This window comes from Rhinopithecus roxellana, chromosome 11 (assembly GCF_007565055.1).
Source record: "Rhinopithecus roxellana isolate Shanxi Qingling chromosome 11, ASM756505v1, whole genome shotgun sequence".
In the NCBI taxonomy this organism is placed as follows: Eukaryota; Metazoa; Chordata; class Mammalia; order Primates; family Cercopithecidae; genus Rhinopithecus; species Rhinopithecus roxellana.
Window position 1 is genome coordinate 79,047,940 of NC_044559.1, and position 21,029 is coordinate 79,068,968.

The following is a 21,029-nucleotide window of genomic DNA, read 5'->3' on the forward strand; positions in this document are numbered from 1 at the left end:
TGTGGATAATTCTAAATATTGGTTGGGGAAACTTTCTGGCTTCCTGTCACATATACGACTAAGTAAGACTGAATTCTAGTACATGGTAGAATGGGGATGAGTAATGACAATACAGTGACCTCACCTCTTCCGTATCACATGTAATATCAAAAAATACATAGTCCTCAGCCTGGCGTGGTGGCTTACACCTATAATCCCAGCACTTTGGGAGGCGGAGGCTGGCAGATCACTTTAGGTCAGGAGTTGGAGACCAGTCTAGCCAACAAGGCGAAAGCGAAACCCCATCTCTACTAAAAATACAAAAAATAGCCAGGCATGGTGGCGTGTGCCTGTAATCCCAGTTACTCGGGAGGCTGAGGCAGGAGAACTGCTTGAACCCAAGGGGCGGAGGTTGCAGTGAGCTGAGATCGTGCCACTGCACTTCAGCCTGGGCAACAGAGCAAGACTCTATCTCAAAGAAAAAAAAAAAAAAAGAATGCATAGTCCTTGAGGGAGAGTCCCAGGAGAACAAAGAGAACAGCAACTGCAGTACAGAGCCCCATCACGCAGGCTGGAGTACAGTGGTGGGATCTCAGCTCATTACAACCTCCATCTCCTGGGTTCAAGCAATTCTCCTGCTTTAGCCTCCCGAGTAGCTGGGATTACAGGCCTGTGGCACTACAGCTGACTAATTTTTGTATTTTTAGTAGAGACGGGATTTCGCCATGTTGGCCAGGCTGGCCTCAAACTCCTGACCTCAGGTGATCCACCTGCCTCGGCCTCCCAAAATGCTGGGATTACAGGCATGAGCCACCGTGCCTGGACTGTGGTTCTTTTAAACAAGTATAACTGAAACGTGAACCAAGATTACCAAATTTTTTCAAGAATAAAAACCACAGATAAAACTTTCATATGAGTTATTTATAGATTCAGCATATGTTATTCATTAACATAGTTAAAAAACGTATTTGGTCAAATCATGACATGAAATAGGTATTCCAATATAGACTACACTATTTTTAACTTATAAAGTAAGTGTGATTTGACTGACTGGTTTGTCAATGAGCTTTGATACTCAAAAAAAAAAAAAGTTTCCTTTAGCTAGTCAAGTTTGATAATGCAGTAAGGTCAACTAGACTCATTCAGGTACATACTATTCCACTTTATGGTTATTTGCTATTTGAATTTAAAACCCAAGGTTTCTCCCTGAAACAAACTTTAATAAATAGATGTATTAATATTCACACAGTTACAGCAAGCCTGTTTAAGAAAATAATAGAATCATTTATGACTTTTTGTGTTTTATTTATGTTTTTATTTATTTATTTTTAGAGTCTCGCTCAGTCGCCAGGCTGGAGAGCAGTGGTGCAATCTCTGCTCACTATAATCTCCACCTCCTGGGTTCAAACGATTCTCCTGCCTCAGCTTTCCACGTAGCTGGGACTACTACCAGTTAAGTTATATGGTGGTCATTTTACACAAATTCAATGACCTAACAGAGCTCATTTTGGCAGCAAATATACAATGACCTAATAAGTCTGCAGCCAGGGTAAAAAAATATATATATTTAAAACATATTCTAAAAAAATCATTATCATAAGTGTAATAAAAGTAATGGTATTTTAATTTTCCCCAATTTTTCTCAGTATACCAGGTTAAACAAGTGCCTTTAAGTGAGGATTTCTGTTTGTTTGTTTTGAGACAGAATCTCACTCTGTCACCCAGGCTGGAGTGAATTGGTACAACCTCAGCTCATTGCAACCTCTGCCTCCCAAGTTCAAGCAATTCTCGTGCCTCAGCCTCCTGAGTAGCTGGGATTACAGGCATGCGCCTCCACGCTGAGGTAATTTTTGTATTTTTAGTAGAGACAGGACTTCGCCACGTTGGCCAGGCTGGTCTTGAACTCCTGGCCTCAAGTGATCTGCCTGCCTCAGTGTCCCAAAGTGCTAGGGTTACAGGCACAAGCCACTGCACGCAGCCTGAAGATATAATTTTTTTTTTTTTTTTTTTTTTTGAGACGGAGTCTCGCTCTGTCACCCAGGCTGGAGTGCTGTGGCCGGATCTCAGCTCACTGCAAGCTCCGCCTCCCGGGTTCACGCCATTCTCCTGCCTCAGCCTCCCGGGTAGCTGGGACTACAGGCGCCGCCACGTTGCCCGGCTAGTTTTTTTTTTTTTTTGTAGTTTTTAGTAGAGACGGGGTTTCACCGTGTTAGCCAGGATGGTCTCGATCTCCTGACCTCGTGATCCGCCCTTCTCGGCCTCCCAAAGTGCTGGGATTACAGGCTTGAGCCACCGCGCCCGGCCTGAAGATATAATTTTAATAGATTTTTTTTCTTTTTTTTAAATCTAGTGTAGGCTGGGTGCAGTGGCTCATACATAAACCCAGCACTTTGGGAGGCTGAGATGGGAGGATCACTTGAGCCCCAGGAGTTCAAGATCAGCCTGGGCAACAGAGTGAAACCTTGTCTCTAAACAAAAAACAAAAAACACAAAACACAAAATAAAATTTAGCCTAAAATGTCAGTAATAGATATTTTGACGGCCGGGCGCGGTGGCTCAAGCCTGTAATCCCAGCACTTTGGGAGGCCGAGACGGGCGGATCACGAGGTCAGGAGATCGAGACCATCCTGGCTAACACGGTGAAACCCCGTCTCTACTAAAGAAATACAAAAATGTAGCCGGGCGAGGTGGCGGGCACCTGTAGTCCCAGCTACTCCGGAGGCTGAGGCAGGAGAATGGCATAAACCCAGGAGGCAGAGCTTGCAGTGAGCCGAGATCCGGCCACTGCACTCCAGCCCGGGCGACAGAGCGAGAGTCCGTCTCAAAAAAAAAAAAAAAAAAAAATAGATATTTTGACTAGTCTCAATAAAGGCTTTTGGGATACTTTACAGAAACTGAGAAAATGAACAATTCTAATGATTGGTAACAAAATGTTTTGCAACTCAAGTACTTAACAGTCTTCTGTTTTCAATAAAGTTGAAGGAGAATCTAATTGAGTTACTGAGATAATTAAAAATTTGTTTTGAAAAAAAAAATTTGTTTTGTTTTTTTCATTTATGTAGTCTCTCTAATACATTTGTTTTGATCAGTTATACTAATAATTATAATTAGAAAAAACATTTCATATTTAGAATATTATGTATATCAGAAATAAAGCTAATTTTTCATTTTTAATTAATTTATATATTTGTAGCAGAAGTATAATGAGATTACTAAAAGACTTTTGGGTAGAAAAGTGTTACCTTAGAATAAAATTCTGTGACAGAAATCAAATAAAATATGGTAGTCCTCCACTTTCCCCAGTTTTGCTTTCTGAAGTTTCAGTTACCTGTGGTCAACAGTGGTCTGAAAATATTAAATGGCAAGTTCCAGAAATAAACAAGTCATACGTTTTAAACTGCATGCTATTCTAAATAGGGTGGTAAAATCTGGAGTGGTCCTGCTCCATCCTGCCAAGGAAGAGAATCATCCTTCTATCCAGCGTAACCATGCTGTATATGCTACCCACCTGCCTAGTAGCCATCTCGGTTATAAGATCAACTGTTGTGGTATTGTAGAGCTTGTGTTCGAGTACTGCTTCTTTTACCTAAATTGTTAGAAAAGTGTTATAACTGTACTACTTTATTATTAGTTATTGCTGTTTATGTCTTATTGTGCCTAATCAATCAATTATATCATAGGTATGTATGTATAGAAAAAACATAGTATCTATAGGATTCTGTACTATCTGCAGTTTCAGGACAAGTACAAAACCCTATATAAGCCAGGCACGGTGGCTCACGCCTATAATCCCAGTACTTTGGGAGGCCAAGGCGGGTGGATCGCCTGAGGTCAGGAGTTCGAAACTAGCCTGGCCAACATAGTGAAACCCCGTCTCTACTAAAAATACAAAAAATTAGCCAGGCGTGGTGGCGGGCACCTGTAATCTCAGCTACTCGAGAGGCCAAGGCAGGAGAATTGCTTGAACTCAGGAGGCAGAGGGTGCAGTGAGCCAAGATCGTGCCATTGCACTCCAAACTGGGCAACAAGAGTGAATCCCCGTCTTGGCCAGGCATGGTGGCTCACACCTGTAATCCCAGCACTTTGGGAGGCTGAGGTGGGAGGATCATGAGGTCAGGAAATCGAGACCATCCTGGCTAACATGGTGAAACCCTGTCTCTACTAAAAACATAAAAAAAATTAGCCAGGTGTGGTGGCAGGCACCTGTAGTCCCAGCTACTCGGGAGACTGAGGCAGGAGAACGGTGTGAACCTGGGAGGTAGAGCTTACAATGAGCCAAGATAGTGCCACTGCACTCCAGCCTGGGCAACAGAGCAAGACTCCACCTCAAAAAAATAAATAAATAAATAAATAAAGAACAAATTAAAAAGAGCAAAATCCTGTCTCAAAAACAAAAACAAAAAAAACCAAACTTACATATTCCACTTGGTGTCTTGGAATATATCCCTTGAGGATAAGTGGGACTGCTGTATATGGCTATTACCAAAAAGACAAAAGATAAGTGTTGGTGAGGTTGTTGAGAAAAAAACTTGCACACTGTTAATAGGAATGTAAATTAGTACAGCTATTATAGAAAACTCTATGAAGTTCTTCAAAAAAACTAAAAATGGAATTACTATGTGGTCCAGCAATCTCACTTCTGGCTATTACCCAAAAGACTTGAAATCAGTATATCAAAAAGATATCTGCACTCCCATGTTCACTATAGCACTACTCACAATAGCCAAGTTAAGGAATCAACCTAAGTGTACATCAACAGATGAATGGGATGAGAGTGTGTGCGTGTGTGTGTGTGTGTGTGTGTGTGTGTGTGTGTGTATACAAAAGAATACTGTTCAGCCTTAACAAAGGAAGGAATTCCGTCATTTGGGACAACATGGATGGAACTGGAGAACATTATGCTAAGTGAAATAAGGCAAAAACAGAAAAGCAAATATTGCATGTTCTCACTTAAATGTGTAATCTAAAACCACTGAACTCATAGAAGCAGAGAGCAGAATGGTGGTTACCAGAGGCTTGGGGGTAGGGAAGATGATAATCAAAGAGTACAAAAAGCTCCAGGTTGAAATGAGGAGTAACTTTCATTTTTTTTTTGAGACAAGGTACCACTCTGTTGCCCAGGCACGATCTCGGCTCACTACAGCCTCAAGAGCCTGAACTCTAGCGATCTTTCCACCTCAGCTTCTTGAGTAGCTGGGACTACAGGTGCAAACCACCAAACCTGGCTAATTTTTTATTATTTGCAGAGATGAGATCTCACTGTGTTGCTCAGGCTGGTCTTAAACTCCTGGGCTCAAGCGATCTTCCCACCTTGGCCTCCCAAATGCTGGGATTACAGGCACGAGCCACCATGCCTGGCCTGATTTTTTTTTTTTTTTAATCTATTACACAACATGGCAAATACAACTAGTGATTGAGTACTGTACATTTCACAATCTCTTAGAGAGTAAATCTCAAATACTTTCATTACAAAAAAGGTCAAATATTTCAGATGTTGGGCAGATTAACTACTTTGTTTTAATTATACAACATTATATTAAAAAATCATAATATCAGTCAGGCACAGTAGCTCACATATGTAATCCTAGCACTATGGGAGGCCAATGCGGGCGGGTCACTTGAGCCAGGAGTTCAAGACAAGCCTGGGAAACATAGTGCCCTGTCTTAACAAAAAATACAGAAAATTAGCCAAGCATGGTGGCTTGTGCCTGCAGTCCCAGCTACTTGGGAGGCTGAGGTGGAAGAATCACCAGGGACCAGGGGACCAGGAGGTCAAGTCTATAGTAAGTCATGATCACGCCACTGTACTCTAGCCTGGGTGACAGAGTGAGACCCTGTCTCAAAAAAATAAAAATAAAAAAAGAAAGAAATACAAGTTCAGAGAAAAAGCAAAAAATGTAAAATATTAATGAAAAGCTTGTTAATATATATTTTTTTAAATGGACTATGATATATGTAAATTCATTACAGTATTTAAATTCCACAACAGACTTCTTTTCTTTTTTTTTGAGACAGGGTCTTGCTGTGTTGTGCAGGCTGGAATGCAGTAGTCCAATCCTAGCTCACCGCAGCCTGGGAGTCCTGAGCTCAAGCAATCTTCGCGCCTCAACCTCCCAAAGTGCTGGGATTTACAGGCCCAAGCCACTGTGCCCAGTCTGGGGACTTTTTTTTTTTTTTTTTTTTTTTTTGAGACAGAGTTTCGCTCTTGTTGCCCAGGCTGGAGTGCAGTGGCACGATCTTGGCTCACTGCAACCTCCGTCTCCCAGGTTCAAGCAATTCTCCTGCCTCAGCCTCCTGAGTAGCTAGGATTATAGGCACATGCCACCATGCCCGGCTAATTTTTGTATTTTTAGTAGAGACGGGGTTTTGCCATGTTGGTCAGGCTGGTCTCCAACTCCTGAACGTGTGATCCACCCGCCTTGGCCTCCCAAAGTGCTGGGATTACAGGCGTGAGCCACCTCGCCTGGTCTGCCTGGGGACATTTTTAAAAAACTATAAGATGTCAAATTTAACCAGTGCTAAAAAATTAAATTATATACAAATAAACTTACAATAAAAAACTTTAAACTTCAGCTTAAACATGTGAAGGGGATACAAGGTGTTCTTACAATTCATTCACAGAATACCTGAGTAAGAGAGTTTAAAGACTGTGCTCAAATCTAACTTTCTCTATAAGGACTATCTGATGATCTTTCCAAATACTACAACCTGCCCCACCCTAAATCTGGCACTTTCCCCCTTTATCATCCCACACTTTTCCACAGCACTTATCTTTTAATATAACATGATTTACTTGTTTGTTGTTTATTGTCTCTTTCTTCTAAACTGTAAGCATTGTAAGGAAAGAAATCATTTTGTTCACTGAGGTATTTCAAGTATCTAGAACAATGCCTGACATATAGTCATAAGCGCACAATATTTGTTGAGTAGACAAACATAGAAATGAATATGCAACAGGCCGGGCGCGGTGGCTCAAGCCTGTAATCCCAGCACATTGGGAGGCCGAGACGGGCGGATCACGAGGTCAGGAGATCGAGACCATCCTGGCTAACATGGTGAAACCCCGTCTCTACTAAAAATACAAAAAACTAGCCGGGCGACCTGGCGGGTGCCTGTAGTCCCAGCTACTCAGGAGGCTGAGGCAGGAGAATGGCGTGAACCCGGGAGGCGGAGCTTGCAGTGAGCTGAGATCCGGCCACTGCACTCCAGCCTGGGCAGCAGAGCAAGACTCCGTCTCAAAAAAAAAAAAAAAAAAAAGAAATGAATATGCAACAGAACAAAGTAACTTGTACCAGACAGTCACCCTATAGAGATGTCTAACATTCTTTTATTTTAAGGCAAAAGTGAGAAGATGAAAGTTCTATAACTTCTAGTTAAAAATGGCAATTGAACGTCACATCTTTCTTTGTTCTCCTGAAAAATCCAACTAAAAATACAGTAAAGAAAAAAAATATTAACCCATGAGGACTACAAGAATGAAAAATTATATAGTAGATAGTTAACAGTATTTTAGAAATTGTAAATTAAATAAGTGTATAATGTTAAAACTAAAATATCTACAGAGGAGGAAGCCAATAATCAGCAAGCCAATTCTGCTGTAAAACCCTGAAGGCTTAGAAGCTGAAGTTGTCAGGTACCTGTGAAATTGAGAAATAGAGCTAAAAATAGGATTGGGTGAAAGTCTGTATAAGGAGCAAATCCCCTCCCCTATCCTTTAGGGACAGGTACCTATCCTTCCCTTAACCTGGTAGAACATAGGAGGTTTACTCTCTAGAGGCACAGTCATGGAAAAGAAGGTTAAAAGAGGGGGACAAGGCACCCCCCTGTCATCAGGACATGAAATAAAAGTTTAGAAATTGCATGGTGAAATCTCCCACAGCTCCCCCAGAAACCTGACAGTCTCAAGTACATATAAGTTCAGCAAGAGATGGAAAGATTCTTCACTGGGTAAATTGATAAGCCCAAGAAAAACAGACATAGAGATACAGACATTTGGGAGCTAATACAACATAGGATATTTTGATAAAGAGTGTAGATAAAATGCTTACATTCAAAAAACAGATTGAAACAAATACTTACATAACCAACATCAGGTCTGTAGCACGTGTATGCCCCTAAAATACTATGTAAGACATCATGATATGGGCCACCCTTAGGAGAGAAAAATGAAATTTGAAACTGTACAAATAATTGTCTCTAAGTTAATTTTTATATAACATGTTAATAAACTGTAACATTTCCTAAATGACTAGTTTTAGCATATTTAATAAAAAATATTATAGAGGTACTCTGCCAAGATGTTTTCCAAATTATTAATAAGAAATATTTAATACTGCAGATGGGTGCAGTGGCTCATGCCTGTAATCCCAGAACTTTAGGAGGTCGAGATGGGCAGGTCACTTGAGGCCAGGAGTTTGACACCAGCTTGGCTAACATGGCAAAACCCCATCTCTACTACAAATACAAAAATTAGCTGGGCATGGTGTCACACGCCTGTAATCCCAGCTACTCAGGTGGCTGAGGCAGAAGAATCGCTTGAACTCAGGAGGCAGTGGTTGCACTGAGCCAGGATTGCACGACTGCACTCCAGCCTGGGCAAAAGAGTGAGAATCGCTCAGAAAAAAAAAAAAAAAAAAAAGAAAGAAAGAAAGAAAAAAGAAATATTTAGTACTAAATAACAACAACAACAAAAAAGTCAAATAAACTTACTTGATGGATACAAGCTATATAATTTGCCAACAGTTTTAAAATCTTCTAGATTTAGTATAAGAGTATGATGAATACAGACTGTTTCATTTTATAAAATACAGCATCAGCAGAAAAAAAACCATCAAGCTACACTAAACCGTGTTAATAATTTTAATCTTAATGGTAAAAATTTTTATCTCATTTTATTTTTATAAATCTAAACATAGAAGAATTCCATGTATAAAGACTTGAATCAGCTGGGTGTGGTGGCACATGCCTGTGATCCCATAATCCCAGCTACTCCGGAGGCCGATGCAGGATTGCTTGAGCCTAGGAGTTCGAGTCCAGCCTGGGCAACACAGCAAGACCTGATCTCAAATTTAAAAAGAAATAAAAATAAAGACTTCAGCCAAAGGTAAAGTACATATAATGTAGTCATTTCTCTTTCAATAAGGTATAATCAACTTCATAATAGCCTACGTACAAAAAAAACCCATTTCTTCCTATTTTAATGATAATTCTGAAACATTTTAAGTTTTGTGACAAAGTTCTTTATACTTTAACAATATACTAGGCCAAAACATTAATAATTCATATATCTTACAAAATAAAAAGCAAAACAAATTCACTGTAATAAAATTCATCAAGTACCTACTACATAAAAGGTATTAAATGCTATGCTAACTACAATGTATTTTGGTCAGTGGAATAAAAAAAATAGAAATTCCCTGGCGGGCTCCTGTAGTCCCAGCTACTCAGGAGGCTGAGGCAGGAGAATGGTGTAAACCCGGGAGGCGGAGCTTGCAGTGAACTGAGATCCGGCCACTGCACTCCAGCCTGGGGGACAGAGCGAGACTCCGTCTCAAAAAAAAAAAAAAAAAAAAAAAAAAGATAGAAATTCCTTTATAATTTTATAACTAGTTTTAGACTTTTTTTTTTTTTTTTTTTTTTTTTTTTTGAGGCGGAGTCTCGCTCTGTCGCCCGGACTGGAGTGCAGTGGCCGGATCTCAGCTCACTGCAAACTCCGCCTCCCGGGTTTGCGCCATTCTCCCGCCTCAGCCTCCCGAGTAGCTGGGACTACAGGCGCCCGCCACCTCACCCGGCTAGTTTTTTGTATTTTTTTAGTAGAGACAGGGTTTCACTGTGTTAGCCAGGATGGTCTCGATCTCCTGACCTCGTGATCCGCCCGTCTCGGCCTCCCAAAGTGCTGGGATTACAGGCTTGAGCCACCGCGCCCGGCCTTAGACTTTTATATAAGGTCCCCAGTTTCTATAGTTTTGCCTTTTTTAAAGTAACAGCTATTCATTTAAATAATCTGTTGCCTTGGATATTGACAGATTTTTTTTTTAAAGTAATTACAAGCTGGTTAGAAACCCTCACCTTCTGAAAGATGTAGAGAGATGGAAATGTACGGGATATGTCCAACTTAATTAATTCCAGACTGGCCTCTCGATCAGCAACAGATACACCTGCATTTACCAAGCAGATACAATTTAAATGATCACTTGGCTGTAACAAGTTCAATTTCATAAATACAGAATGATCACACAGCATGTGTTATTTAATTAAAGTTAAAAGCTGAATAATCAAGAAATTATAAGAAATGTCATATAGCTTTTGTTCGAACTTGTTAGTCTCTTGTACAAAAAAGATAGCTATACATTTATCAGAAAGTTATATGGTAAAAGATTTCTAGTTCCAGTTTTTACAGAAGATAAAGGCAGACCATTATTTCCATGGTAACAACTAGGAAAAAAATTGCAAATATCACATTTAAAAAATCATCAGAGAGCTATGGATACCAAGAGATCAATAGGATTTAAATTCCAGAAAAGTAAGAGGCTTTCCTTGGTGAGTAGATGTTGCGGGAAGTCAGGGAACCCAAACGGAGGGACCGGCTGAAGCCACAGCAGAAGAACATAAATTGTGAAGATTTCATGGACATTTATCACTTCCCCAATCAACACTCTTATAATTTCCTACGTCTCTCTTTACTTTAATCTCTTAATCCCATCATCTTCATGAGCTGAGGATGTATGTCGCCTCAGGACCCTGTGATGATTGCGTTATCTGCACAAATTGTTTGTAAAGCATGTGTGTTTGAACAATATGAAATCAGAGCACCTTGAAAAGAACAGGATAACAGCAATTTTCAGGGAACAAGGGAGATAACCATAAAGTCTGACAGCCTGCGGGGCCAGACAGAACAGGGTCATATTTCTCTTATTCCAGAAAGCGAATAGGAGAAATATTGCTGAATTCTTTTCTCAGCAAGGAATAACTCTGGGCAAACGAATGCATTTCCCGGCGGAGGTCTCTAAAATGGCCACTCTATGAGTGTCTGTCTTATGCAGTTGTAGATAAGGGATGAAATACACCCTGGTCTCCTGCAGCACCCCCAGGCTTGCTAGGATTAGGAAATTCCAGCCTGGTGAATTCTAGTCAGCCCAGTTGTCTGCTCACGAACCCTGTTTCCTGTTAAGAAGTTTATCCATCCTGGCTAACACGGTGAAACCCTGTCTCTACTAAAAATACAAAAAAAAAAACTAGCCGGGCGAGGTGGCGGCGCCTGTAGTCCCAGCTACTCGGGAGGCTGAGGCAGGAGAATGGCGGGAACCCGGGAGGCGGAGCTTGCAGTGAGCTGAGATCTGGCCACTGCACTCCAGCCTGGGCTACAGTGCGAGACTCCGTCTCAAAAAAAAAAAAAAAAAAAAAAAAGAAGTTTATCAATGACAACGTGTGCCCAGCAGAACATGGACCTTCATTAGCAATTCTAGTTTCACCCTGGCCTTGTGATCTCACTTTGTCTCTCAGCCCTTGTGATATTTTATTGCCTTTGAAGCATGTGATCTCTGTGACCCATTCCTTATTCGTATACCCCTCCCCTTTTGAAACCCCTAATAAAAAGTTGCTGGTTTTTGTGGCTCAAGGGGCATCATGGAACCTACCGACATGTGATGCATTCCCCGGACACCCAGCTTTAAAATTTCTCTCTTTTGTATTCTTTCCCTTTATTTCTCAGACCAGCCGACACTTAGGGAAAACAGAAAAGAACCTACGTTGAAATATCATGGGCTGGTTCCCCCAATAAGTAGACACCAGTGTCCATTTTTCTTCCTAGGGGTATCTGCCAGGTCTGGGTATGAGCTTAGGATCAAGCTTGCCACAGACAAAGTCACTCTGGTTGAAGGAAGAGAAACCAGAAGAGGTACACATGGCCAAATAAAACTGATGTGATAGATAGGAATCTGGAGGAGTCCTGAATGTGTACCTGGTTTTCCCTATGGGACTTTTCTGAATGCAGAAGGTCAGGCTAGAAATACAGAATAAAATCACCCAAAGTCACAAGGTCTTGAGAGGGCCTATCATTGGAGGGAGATACCTGTAATCAAAAATAGAACACTTTGGGCTGGGTGTGGTGGCTCAAAGTGCTGTAATTCCAGCACTTTGGGAGGCCGAGGTGGGTGGATCATCTGAGGTCAGGAGTTCGAGACCAGCCTGACCAACATGGTGAAACCCCCGTCTCTACTAAAAATACAAAAATTAGCCAGGCGTGGTGGAACGTGCCTGTAATCCCAGTTACTCAGGGGGCTGAGCCAGGAAAGTTGCTTGAACCTGGGAGGCGGAGGTTGTAGTGAGCTGAGATTGCACCACTGCACTCCAGCCCAGGCGACAGAGCGAGACTCAATCTCAAGAAAAAAAAAAAAACACTTTTTCCTCATCAAGAAATTTGAAACTCAAGATAAACTAAATCTATCGAAAGCTGCAACCTTGCCCCAACCGAGATCAATTAATGGTTGAATTGAGGTGACAAGCCCTTAATCAAACTGCCTAACAGGAAAGAGCAGTTTTCTCTGCAGTGGAAACCTCAGCTTTGGTTTCTACATTCTTTTTATATACAATGTCTGGCATACAATTTAAACATTTAAGATATACAAAGAAGCAGAAAATGTGACTTACAACCACTTTAAAGGGGAAATAAGGGGGAAAAACAGCCAACGGCGGCAGACCTGCAGATGATGCAGTATTGGAATTAACAGACAACAACACTATCTATTACAAATATGTTAAAGAAAATATCTGGCTGATATGCGCTAGAGAAAAAAATAATAATAAATTTTAAAGAGAAAATAGAGGAAAAGATGGGGGAAGGAACATGGGATGGGAAGATGAAGAATTTCAACAGAGAAATAGAATGTATAAAAAGAACCAAGTGAACATTCTACAGTTACAAAGCATATCTGAAATTAAAAGCCCATTACACAGATTTAGATTTAATAGCAGACTAGATAAACCAGAAGAAAGCATTAGTGAATTTGATGATGGATCAATAAAAATCAATGAAACTGAAGTAGAGAAAGAGAGAGACAGAGAGAAAAAAGAGTTGGCCAGGCACAAGGGTTCATGCCTGCAATCCCAGCACTTTGGAAGGCCAAGGCAGGAGGATGGCTTGAGGCCAGAAGTTTCAGACCAGCTGGGGAAACAGAGAGAGACCCCATCCCTATATGATAGATTAAAATTTTTTTTCAATTATATAGAATTGTATCTATCCCCTACCTCCCCCCCAAAAAAAAGAGTGTAAGAGGCTTGTGAAACACTGTTAAATGGTCTACTATATGTCTAATTGGAGTCTAGAAGGAAAACAGGCAAGATAGGGCAGAAGCAATATTTAAAAAGGCAATGAGCAAAGAGTTAAATGACACACGCAAATTATAAATATCCAGGAAATAAGAAAACAGTAATCTATGTAGACACTGCTTCTGACTGGAACTCTTCATTACATTCAATTAATTTCTACTGAAGTGCAACTTTCATCATTTATTCTTTTCTTTTAGAGACGAACTCTGTTACCCAGGCTGGAATGCAATGGTGCGATCTCAGCTCACCACAATCTCCGCCTCCCAGGTTCAAGCCATTCTTCTCCCTGCCTCAGCCTCCCGAGTAGCTGGGATTACAGGCACCTGCCACCACGCCCGGCTATTTTTTGTTTTTTTCAGTAGAGACGGGGTTTCGCCATGTTGTCCAGGCTGGTTTCGAACTCCTGACCTCAGGTGATCCACCTACCTTGGCCCCCCAAAGTGCTAGGATTACAGGTGTGAGCCATTTGCCCAGCCTCACCATTTATTCTCGAAAAAATATTTCAGAAGTGAATACTTATAATTTTAATTCTTATAATTTCAATGCTTCATAAAAATGAGTTTTCAAAGAATGATGAAATAGCTGCTGTCTGCCAGTATAAAATTTCTTTACCTTTTATGTACTTTTAGTTCTCCACAAATAGCTGACATAGCTAAAAGGCCTTAGGATGATACTTACATGAACTCTTCTGTAAATCAAGTCTTTTCTCTAGCCTTGTTTACTGAAAGGGTTATTAAGATTAAATAAGATGATATATGTAAAGTAATTACTACAGCTTTTGATACTTGGTACAAAATCATGCTCAGTAGCTGAATTTTCACCCTAAAATTCTTATTTAAGAAAAGAAATCACACCTTCTGTATCATTCTCTGAACTTGTTTCACTGAAACTTTTCCACCGTTCTTTTGCTCTTGAGAGGAAGATTTCATAAAGTTCTGAAGGGAGGGGGGAGAACAAAAATTTATGAATAATAGGAAAGAAATATATTTGCAAATTTTTAATTTTTACTCTTCACCTATTACAGGTCAGATCTCTCTGATGTAGCAAGCATCAAAAAAGTGGCAAATCTAAGTACTTGATTCTACTAAAACTATTCATTATATACCCAGAAATAAAGCAAATTACTGCAGAGCAATCATCCAAGTAGTTACAATATAGAACTAGTACAATATAGTATGATATATACTATATACAATATAGTATACAATATAGTATACAATATAGTATGAGGCAGAAAGAGATGCTTCTGCTAAGAAGTATCATTGTGGAACAGCAGAAAAAATGATGTTTGGAGTCAATCAGACCTAGATTCAAATTCTAGCTCTGCCATTTACTATCTGAGGGACTTCAAGAAAGTTACTTAGCTACCCTGGAACTCAGCTTTCTTCATCTGTAAACCAGAGAAAAACAACACCTACTCATAGGGTTACTGATGATTAAATAAGATAATATATGTAAAGCTCCTGGAACCTCCTAGCACTTCAATAGATGCTAGATCTTGCTTTCTATCACTCCTGAAACTGGTTTCTCCATCATGATATTGCTATCTAAAGATACTTATATTTCACACAGACTTGGTGTTTGTCACCAACAAACAAAATCTCTACCCCTATCTTTTTAATTTAAGTGCCTAGTCATTGCACTCCCATAAGCAGGATCTCATAAAAACTTCAGGACAGGAAAGATTTAAAAAGTTTTCTCAATTTCCAAATTTTATTTGTCTCTACTTTGTAACTAACTATTGCAGATATTTGAAACTACATAAAAATAGGACATTTCAGGGACAGAAGAATAGAAAAAATATGTCTTGCCCAAACACCAAAGTTTATATATTGTCCAAAATAACTTTTCTTGCTTCAATTAATTCTTTTTATTTTATTTTATTTTATTTATTTTTTTTTTTTGAGACGGAGTCTCGCTCTGTCGCCCAGGCTGGAGTGCAGTGGCCGGATCTCAGCTCACTGCAAGCTCTGCCTCCCGGGTTCCCGCCATTCTCCTGCCTCAGCCTCCCGAGTAGCTGGGACTACAGGCGCCCGCCACGTCGCCCGGCTAGATTTTTGTGTTTTTTTAGTAGAGACGGGTTTTCACCGTGTTAGCCAGGATGGTCTCGATCTCCTGGCCTCATGATCCGCCCGTCTCGGCCTCCCAAAGTGCTGGGATTACAGGCTTGAGCCACCGCGCCCGGCTCAATTAATTCTTTTTAAAATTTTATTCCTTTTTAAAGGTAATACATGAACATGGTTTTTAAAAATTTCAAAAAGGAGGCCAGGCACAGTGGCTCATGCCTATAATCCCAGCACTTTGGGAGGCTGAGGCAGATGGATCAACTGAGGTCAGGAGTTTGAGATCAGTCTGGCCAACACGGTGAAACCCTGTCTCTACTAAAAATACAAAAAATTTAGCTGGGCATGGTGGTAGGTGCCTGTAATCCCAGATACTTGGGAGGCTGAGACAGGAGAATCGCTTGAGCCTGGGAGGCAGAGGTTGCGGTGAGCAGAGATCGTACCACTGCACTCCAGCCTGGGCAACAGAGTGAGACTCCGTCTCAAAAAAAAAAAAAAAAAATTTTTCAAAAAGTACAAAATAGTACAGAGAGAAAAATAAGTTTCCTTTCCTCAGATGCGAGTCTGGTTATCAGAGCTCTAATTCTTCCAAGAATGAAAATATGCACAAACAAGTATATACATATATATATAATCCTTTTTTAAAAAATTAAAGTGACAACATATTTCATGCACTGATCTGTATCTTACTTTGTTATATTAGAGGTTGTTCCACATTAGTAGATACAGATCTGCTGTTTCTTTTAAAGAACTGCATAATTTTCCAAAGTAATGACTATACCATAACAAGTATTCTTATATTGCCAAGAAGTGTATCATTATCAAATACCTGACTAGATATATTTCAAACACACTCTTACTATTCTAATCTTTTCTCCCTTTTATTTACTTTTCATTACTACTAATGGTTTGGAAAGAAAAAAAATTTTAAAAACTTAATATTCCTATTATTATTATTATTTTTTGAGACAGGATCTTGCTCTGTTGCCCAGACTGGAGTGCAGTGCCATGACCTCAGCTCATTGCAACCTGCCCCTCCTGGGTTCAAGCAATTCTCAGCCTCCCGAATAGCTGGAATTACTGGCATGTGCCATCACATCCAGTTAATTTTTTGTATTTTCAGTAGAGTCAGGGTTTCACCATGTTGGCCAGGCTGGTCTTGAACTCCTGGCCTCATGTGATCCACCTGCCTCAGCCTCCCAAAGTGCTAGGATCACAGGCATGAGTCACCACACCAGACAAAATTCCTATTATTGATGCCTGGCTCCATCAATGACTACATAGAAGAGATGAATATGTTAAAATTTATACATATAATTATTTGGGGGTTATTAGGTATAAAATTGTAAGTTTTAAAAAAAATTTCAAACTGGTTCTAAGACAGTCACCTTCAATATTCTACCCAAATTTTAAAACTGTCCAAAAAACGGGGGGCTCACCAGACAAACCCATCAGTTTTAGAAGTCATAAAATTGATCCAATAACAAAAATGTGGTAATGCGTTTCAAAACATCAAAGGACATCTCTCCAGTAAGATTTACAGTTAAGAAGACCTGCATCTCAGTTCAATTTTATGCTTGGGTCCTCATGTCACACTTACTTTGCTTTGAATCTGCAAAGGGAGAGTTTGAAGCAGGCTTAAAGATGATACTTTGGACTTGAACAGAGAATACTTTGATTTCAGTGTATATTTTGCTTTCTGATTTTGTGAATTATGATATTATCCATACTCTCAGCAAAATGAACTTTCACTAGTCATCTTATATTATCACAAATAACTGTTAGAACAATCCTTTCATATTCTTACCCCTATTTTACAGATAAAGAAAAACTAAGACTTCTAGATGTTAAGTAATATGCCCGAGGTCACAAACCTAATATATATGGTGGAACCAAGATTTGAACCATATCTGACTGACTTTAGAGCCCTTACTCTTAGCTACTATTCTACTTAGCTACTATTCATGATTATAAACTTAATGACTAAAACAAGTCAAATTACTAAAGCCATTCAAAAGTAAACAATTAACAAAAATAAATGTACTTCAATCCAATTATAGCATTCTTTTCCGCACTAATAAAAAAAGAAGAGAATAAACACACATTCCATTCTTGAATACATAAATATTTAGTGAAGAAAATCTAAAATTATGTTGGAAATAAATGACTCAGTTATGTTTCAAAACTATAAATTTCAAGCTAAAAAAGAACCTTTTGATTACAGTATCACAAAACATTAACACCAATTTAACCAATATTTTAATGTCTAAGTTATCAAGATAACTCAGATTCTAAAGCCAAAGTTATCAATAAAAACTGCAAACAAAACTTCATATAACCATCAATACCTCATTATCTGTTTGCAAAATTGATTCTTAAGACTTTAAACAATTACAGTATGTTCAAAAATTCTTATTATGGATTTAGAAAATCCAACTGAAAGTTCTGACTATAAGTTAAAAACATTCAATCTGTTTCAAACTCAGAAAGCAAAGGTAATCTCAGTTTATATTTGGAGAGAACAGTTAAGTCATATAAAATCTGATTTTTTCTAACTTAAATAAAAACTTAATTCTTCCTTTAAATTCTATTCTAAAAGTTTTTAAGTTCTTTGAAATTAACATGTTGGCTGGGCACGGTGGCTCACGCCTGTAATCCCAGCACTTTGGGAGGCCAAGGCGGGCAGATCACCTGAGGTCAAGAGTTCGAGACCAGTGTGGCCAACATAGTGAAACCTCGTCTCTACTAAAAATACAAAAATTAGTCAGTGTGGTGGCAGGCACCTGTAATCTCAGCTACTTGGGAGGCTGAGGCAGGGAGAACTGCTTGAACCCAGGAGGTGGGGTTTGCAGTGAGCTGAGAGAGCACCACTGCACTCCAGCCTCCGCGACAGAGCAAGACTCCATATCAAAATAAATAAATAAATAAATAAATAAATAAATAAATAAATAAATAAAATAATATGTTTATTACAGGAGACTTGTGAACATCAAATTTTAAAATCATACATAATCATAATATCCAAAGTTGGCACTGCCTTTCAGATAAAGGGTAAACATTTAAATTTTTGTTATAATTCTGTCCAATTATATATAATGCTGATTGTAGAAAAGCTTTTGCATCCAATCCTGATTATTTCCTTAGAGTAAATTCTTAGAACTGAAATAAACAATCAAAGTTTATTTTTTTGAGACCTTTGGTAAATATTTATGAATGATTTTCAGTCATCCCTGTATGGGTAATTCTCATTCATTTTAATATCTTTTGAGGGATGAAAAACAGTACTTGGATGTTAACATATATGTCTTTTTTATAGAATGGCAGGAAAAAATATGTCTTCGATTTGGTTATCACAAGGAAAATGGTTAAATAAATTATAGTACATCCAAATTGTGGAATACAATGTAGCTACAGTACATATGAGGCAGACTTGTATGCACTAACATGGAAGATGTTTAAGACAGATTACAGGGTGAAGAAAGAAAGCCACAGAATAACCTTATGGCATAAACTGTGGGGGTAAAATAAAAGAAAAGCTTTAAAATTGATCACATGGGCCGGGCACGGTGGCTCACGCCTGTAATCCCAGCACTTTGGGAGGCCGAGGCGGGCAGATCACGAGGTCAGGAGATCAAGACCATCCTGGCTAACACGGTAAAACACTGTCTCTATTAAAAATACAAAAAATTAGGCCGGGCGCGGTGGCTCAAGCCTGTAATCCCAGCACTTTGGGAGGCCGAGACGGGTGGATCGCGAGGTCGGGAGATTGAGACCAACCTAGCTAACACGGCGAAACCCCGTCTCTACTAAAAAATACAAAAAACTAGCCGGGCGAGTTGGCGGGCGCCTGTAGTCCCAGCTACTTGGGAGGCTGAGGCAGGAGAACTGGTGTAAACCCGGGAGGCGGAGCTTGCAGTGAGCTGAGATCCGGCCACTGCACTCCAGCCTGGGCGACAGAGCGAGACTCCGTCTCAAAAAAAAAAAAAAATACAAAAAATTAGCTGGGGATGGTGGCGGGCACCTTTAGTCCCAGCTACTCGGGAGGGTGAGGCAGGAGAATGGCGTGAGCCCGGGAGGCGGCACTTGCAGTGAGCCAAGATCACGCCACTGCACTCCAGTATGGACGACAGAGAGAGAGACTGCCAAAAAGAAAAAAAAATTGATCATATGTAGATGCACACTTTATGTACATAGAAAAAAGACCAGAAAGAATATATACCAAATTGCTAACAGTGTTTACAGTAGGATCAAGAATAGCAATTCAGGTGGAAGAGCAGATACTTGTAATTTCTCATTACTTTAATTTTTTTCAATAAATATAAAAAGAAAAATTTTAGAAGTAACAGTGACAATATATTATTTCTAGTATTATACTAAAGTCCTTAAGTCTTTATGTGGTGCCGTTGTCTAGCATTAACATTATCACTTAGGCCAATTTAGCACATCTTATTATTAACTATTTATTTATTTATTTATTTATTTAGAGACAGGGTCTCACTCTGTCACCCAGGCTGGAATGCAGTGGCGAAATCACAGCTCACTGCACCTCCTGGGCTCAAGTGATCCTCCCACCTCAGCCTCTCGAGTGGTGTGACCACACATGTGGGCTGCCTGGCTAATTTTGGGATTTTTTTGTAGGGACGGGGTCTCGCTATGTTGCCCAGGCTGGTCTCAAACTCCTGGGCTCAAGAGATCTATCTGCCACAGCTTCCAGAAGTGCTGGGATTACAGGCATGAGCCACCACGCCTGGTCTATAAAGTATTTTACTTTCTTCTATTTGATATTATTCTAATTTTGTCTAATTTAAAAAATTTATTTATTTATTCTATTTTATTTTTGAGATGGAGTTTCACTCTTGTTGCCCAGCCTGGAGTGCAATGGTGCAATCTCGGCTCACTGCAACCTTCGCCTCCCGGGTTCAAGCGATTCTCCTGCCTCAGCCTCCCGAGTAGCTGGGATTACAGACATGCACCACCACGTCGGGCTAATTTTATATTTTTAGTAGAGATGGGGTTTATCCATGTTGGTCAGGCTGGTCTCGAATTCCCGACCTCAGGTGACCTGCCCGCCTTGGCCTCCCAAAGTGCTGAGATTACAGGCGTGAGCCACCATGCCCAGCCAAATTATTTATTTATTAATTTAGAGACAGAGTCATGCTCTGTAGCCCAGGTTGGAGTGCTGCAGCAAAATCATAGTTCACTGTAACCTTAAACTCCTGGGCTCAAGCAATCTTCCCATCTAAACCTCCCAAGTAGCTGGGACTACAGGCATGAGCCACCACATCCAGCTTAATTTTTAAAAAATCATCAAAACTACTCTGCAAGCCAGGCACAGTGGCTCACACCTGTAACCCAGCACTTTGGGAGGCTGAGGCAAGTGGATCACTTGAGGCCAGGAGTTTGAGACCAGCCTGGCCAGCATGGCAAAACCCCATCTCTACTAAAAATACAAAAAATTAGCCGGATGTGGTGGTACACACCTGTAGTTCCAGCTACTCAGGAGGCTGAGTTAGGAGGATCACTTGAACCCAGGAGGTGGAGGTTACAGTGAGCCCAGATTGCGCCACTGCACTCCAGCATGGGTGACAGAGCGAGACTCCATCTCAAAAATAAAAACAAAAAAACTAGTCTACATTTTGCTCCTATCTAACAAAGTTTAAG

General features: G+C 40.0%; 1 protein-coding gene across 2 annotated transcripts in view; it reads right to left on the bottom strand.

Moving 5' to 3' along the window:
- TBC1D12 (TBC1 domain family member 12) overlaps positions 1 to 21,029 on the bottom strand; it is a 149,376-nt gene that overhangs the window by 19,232 nt on the left and 109,115 nt on the right. For both annotated transcript variants that reach the window (XM_010368128.2, XM_030941414.1), the window contains exons 7-9: positions 14,160 to 14,240; positions 10,048 to 10,136; positions 8,059 to 8,130 (exon numbers count right to left, since the gene is read on the bottom strand). In XM_010368128.2, the coding sequence (XP_010366430.1) occupies positions 8,059 to 8,130; positions 10,048 to 10,136; positions 14,160 to 14,240 (242 nt within the window). The remainder of the gene's footprint in view (positions 1 to 8,058; positions 8,131 to 10,047; positions 10,137 to 14,159; positions 14,241 to 21,029) is intronic.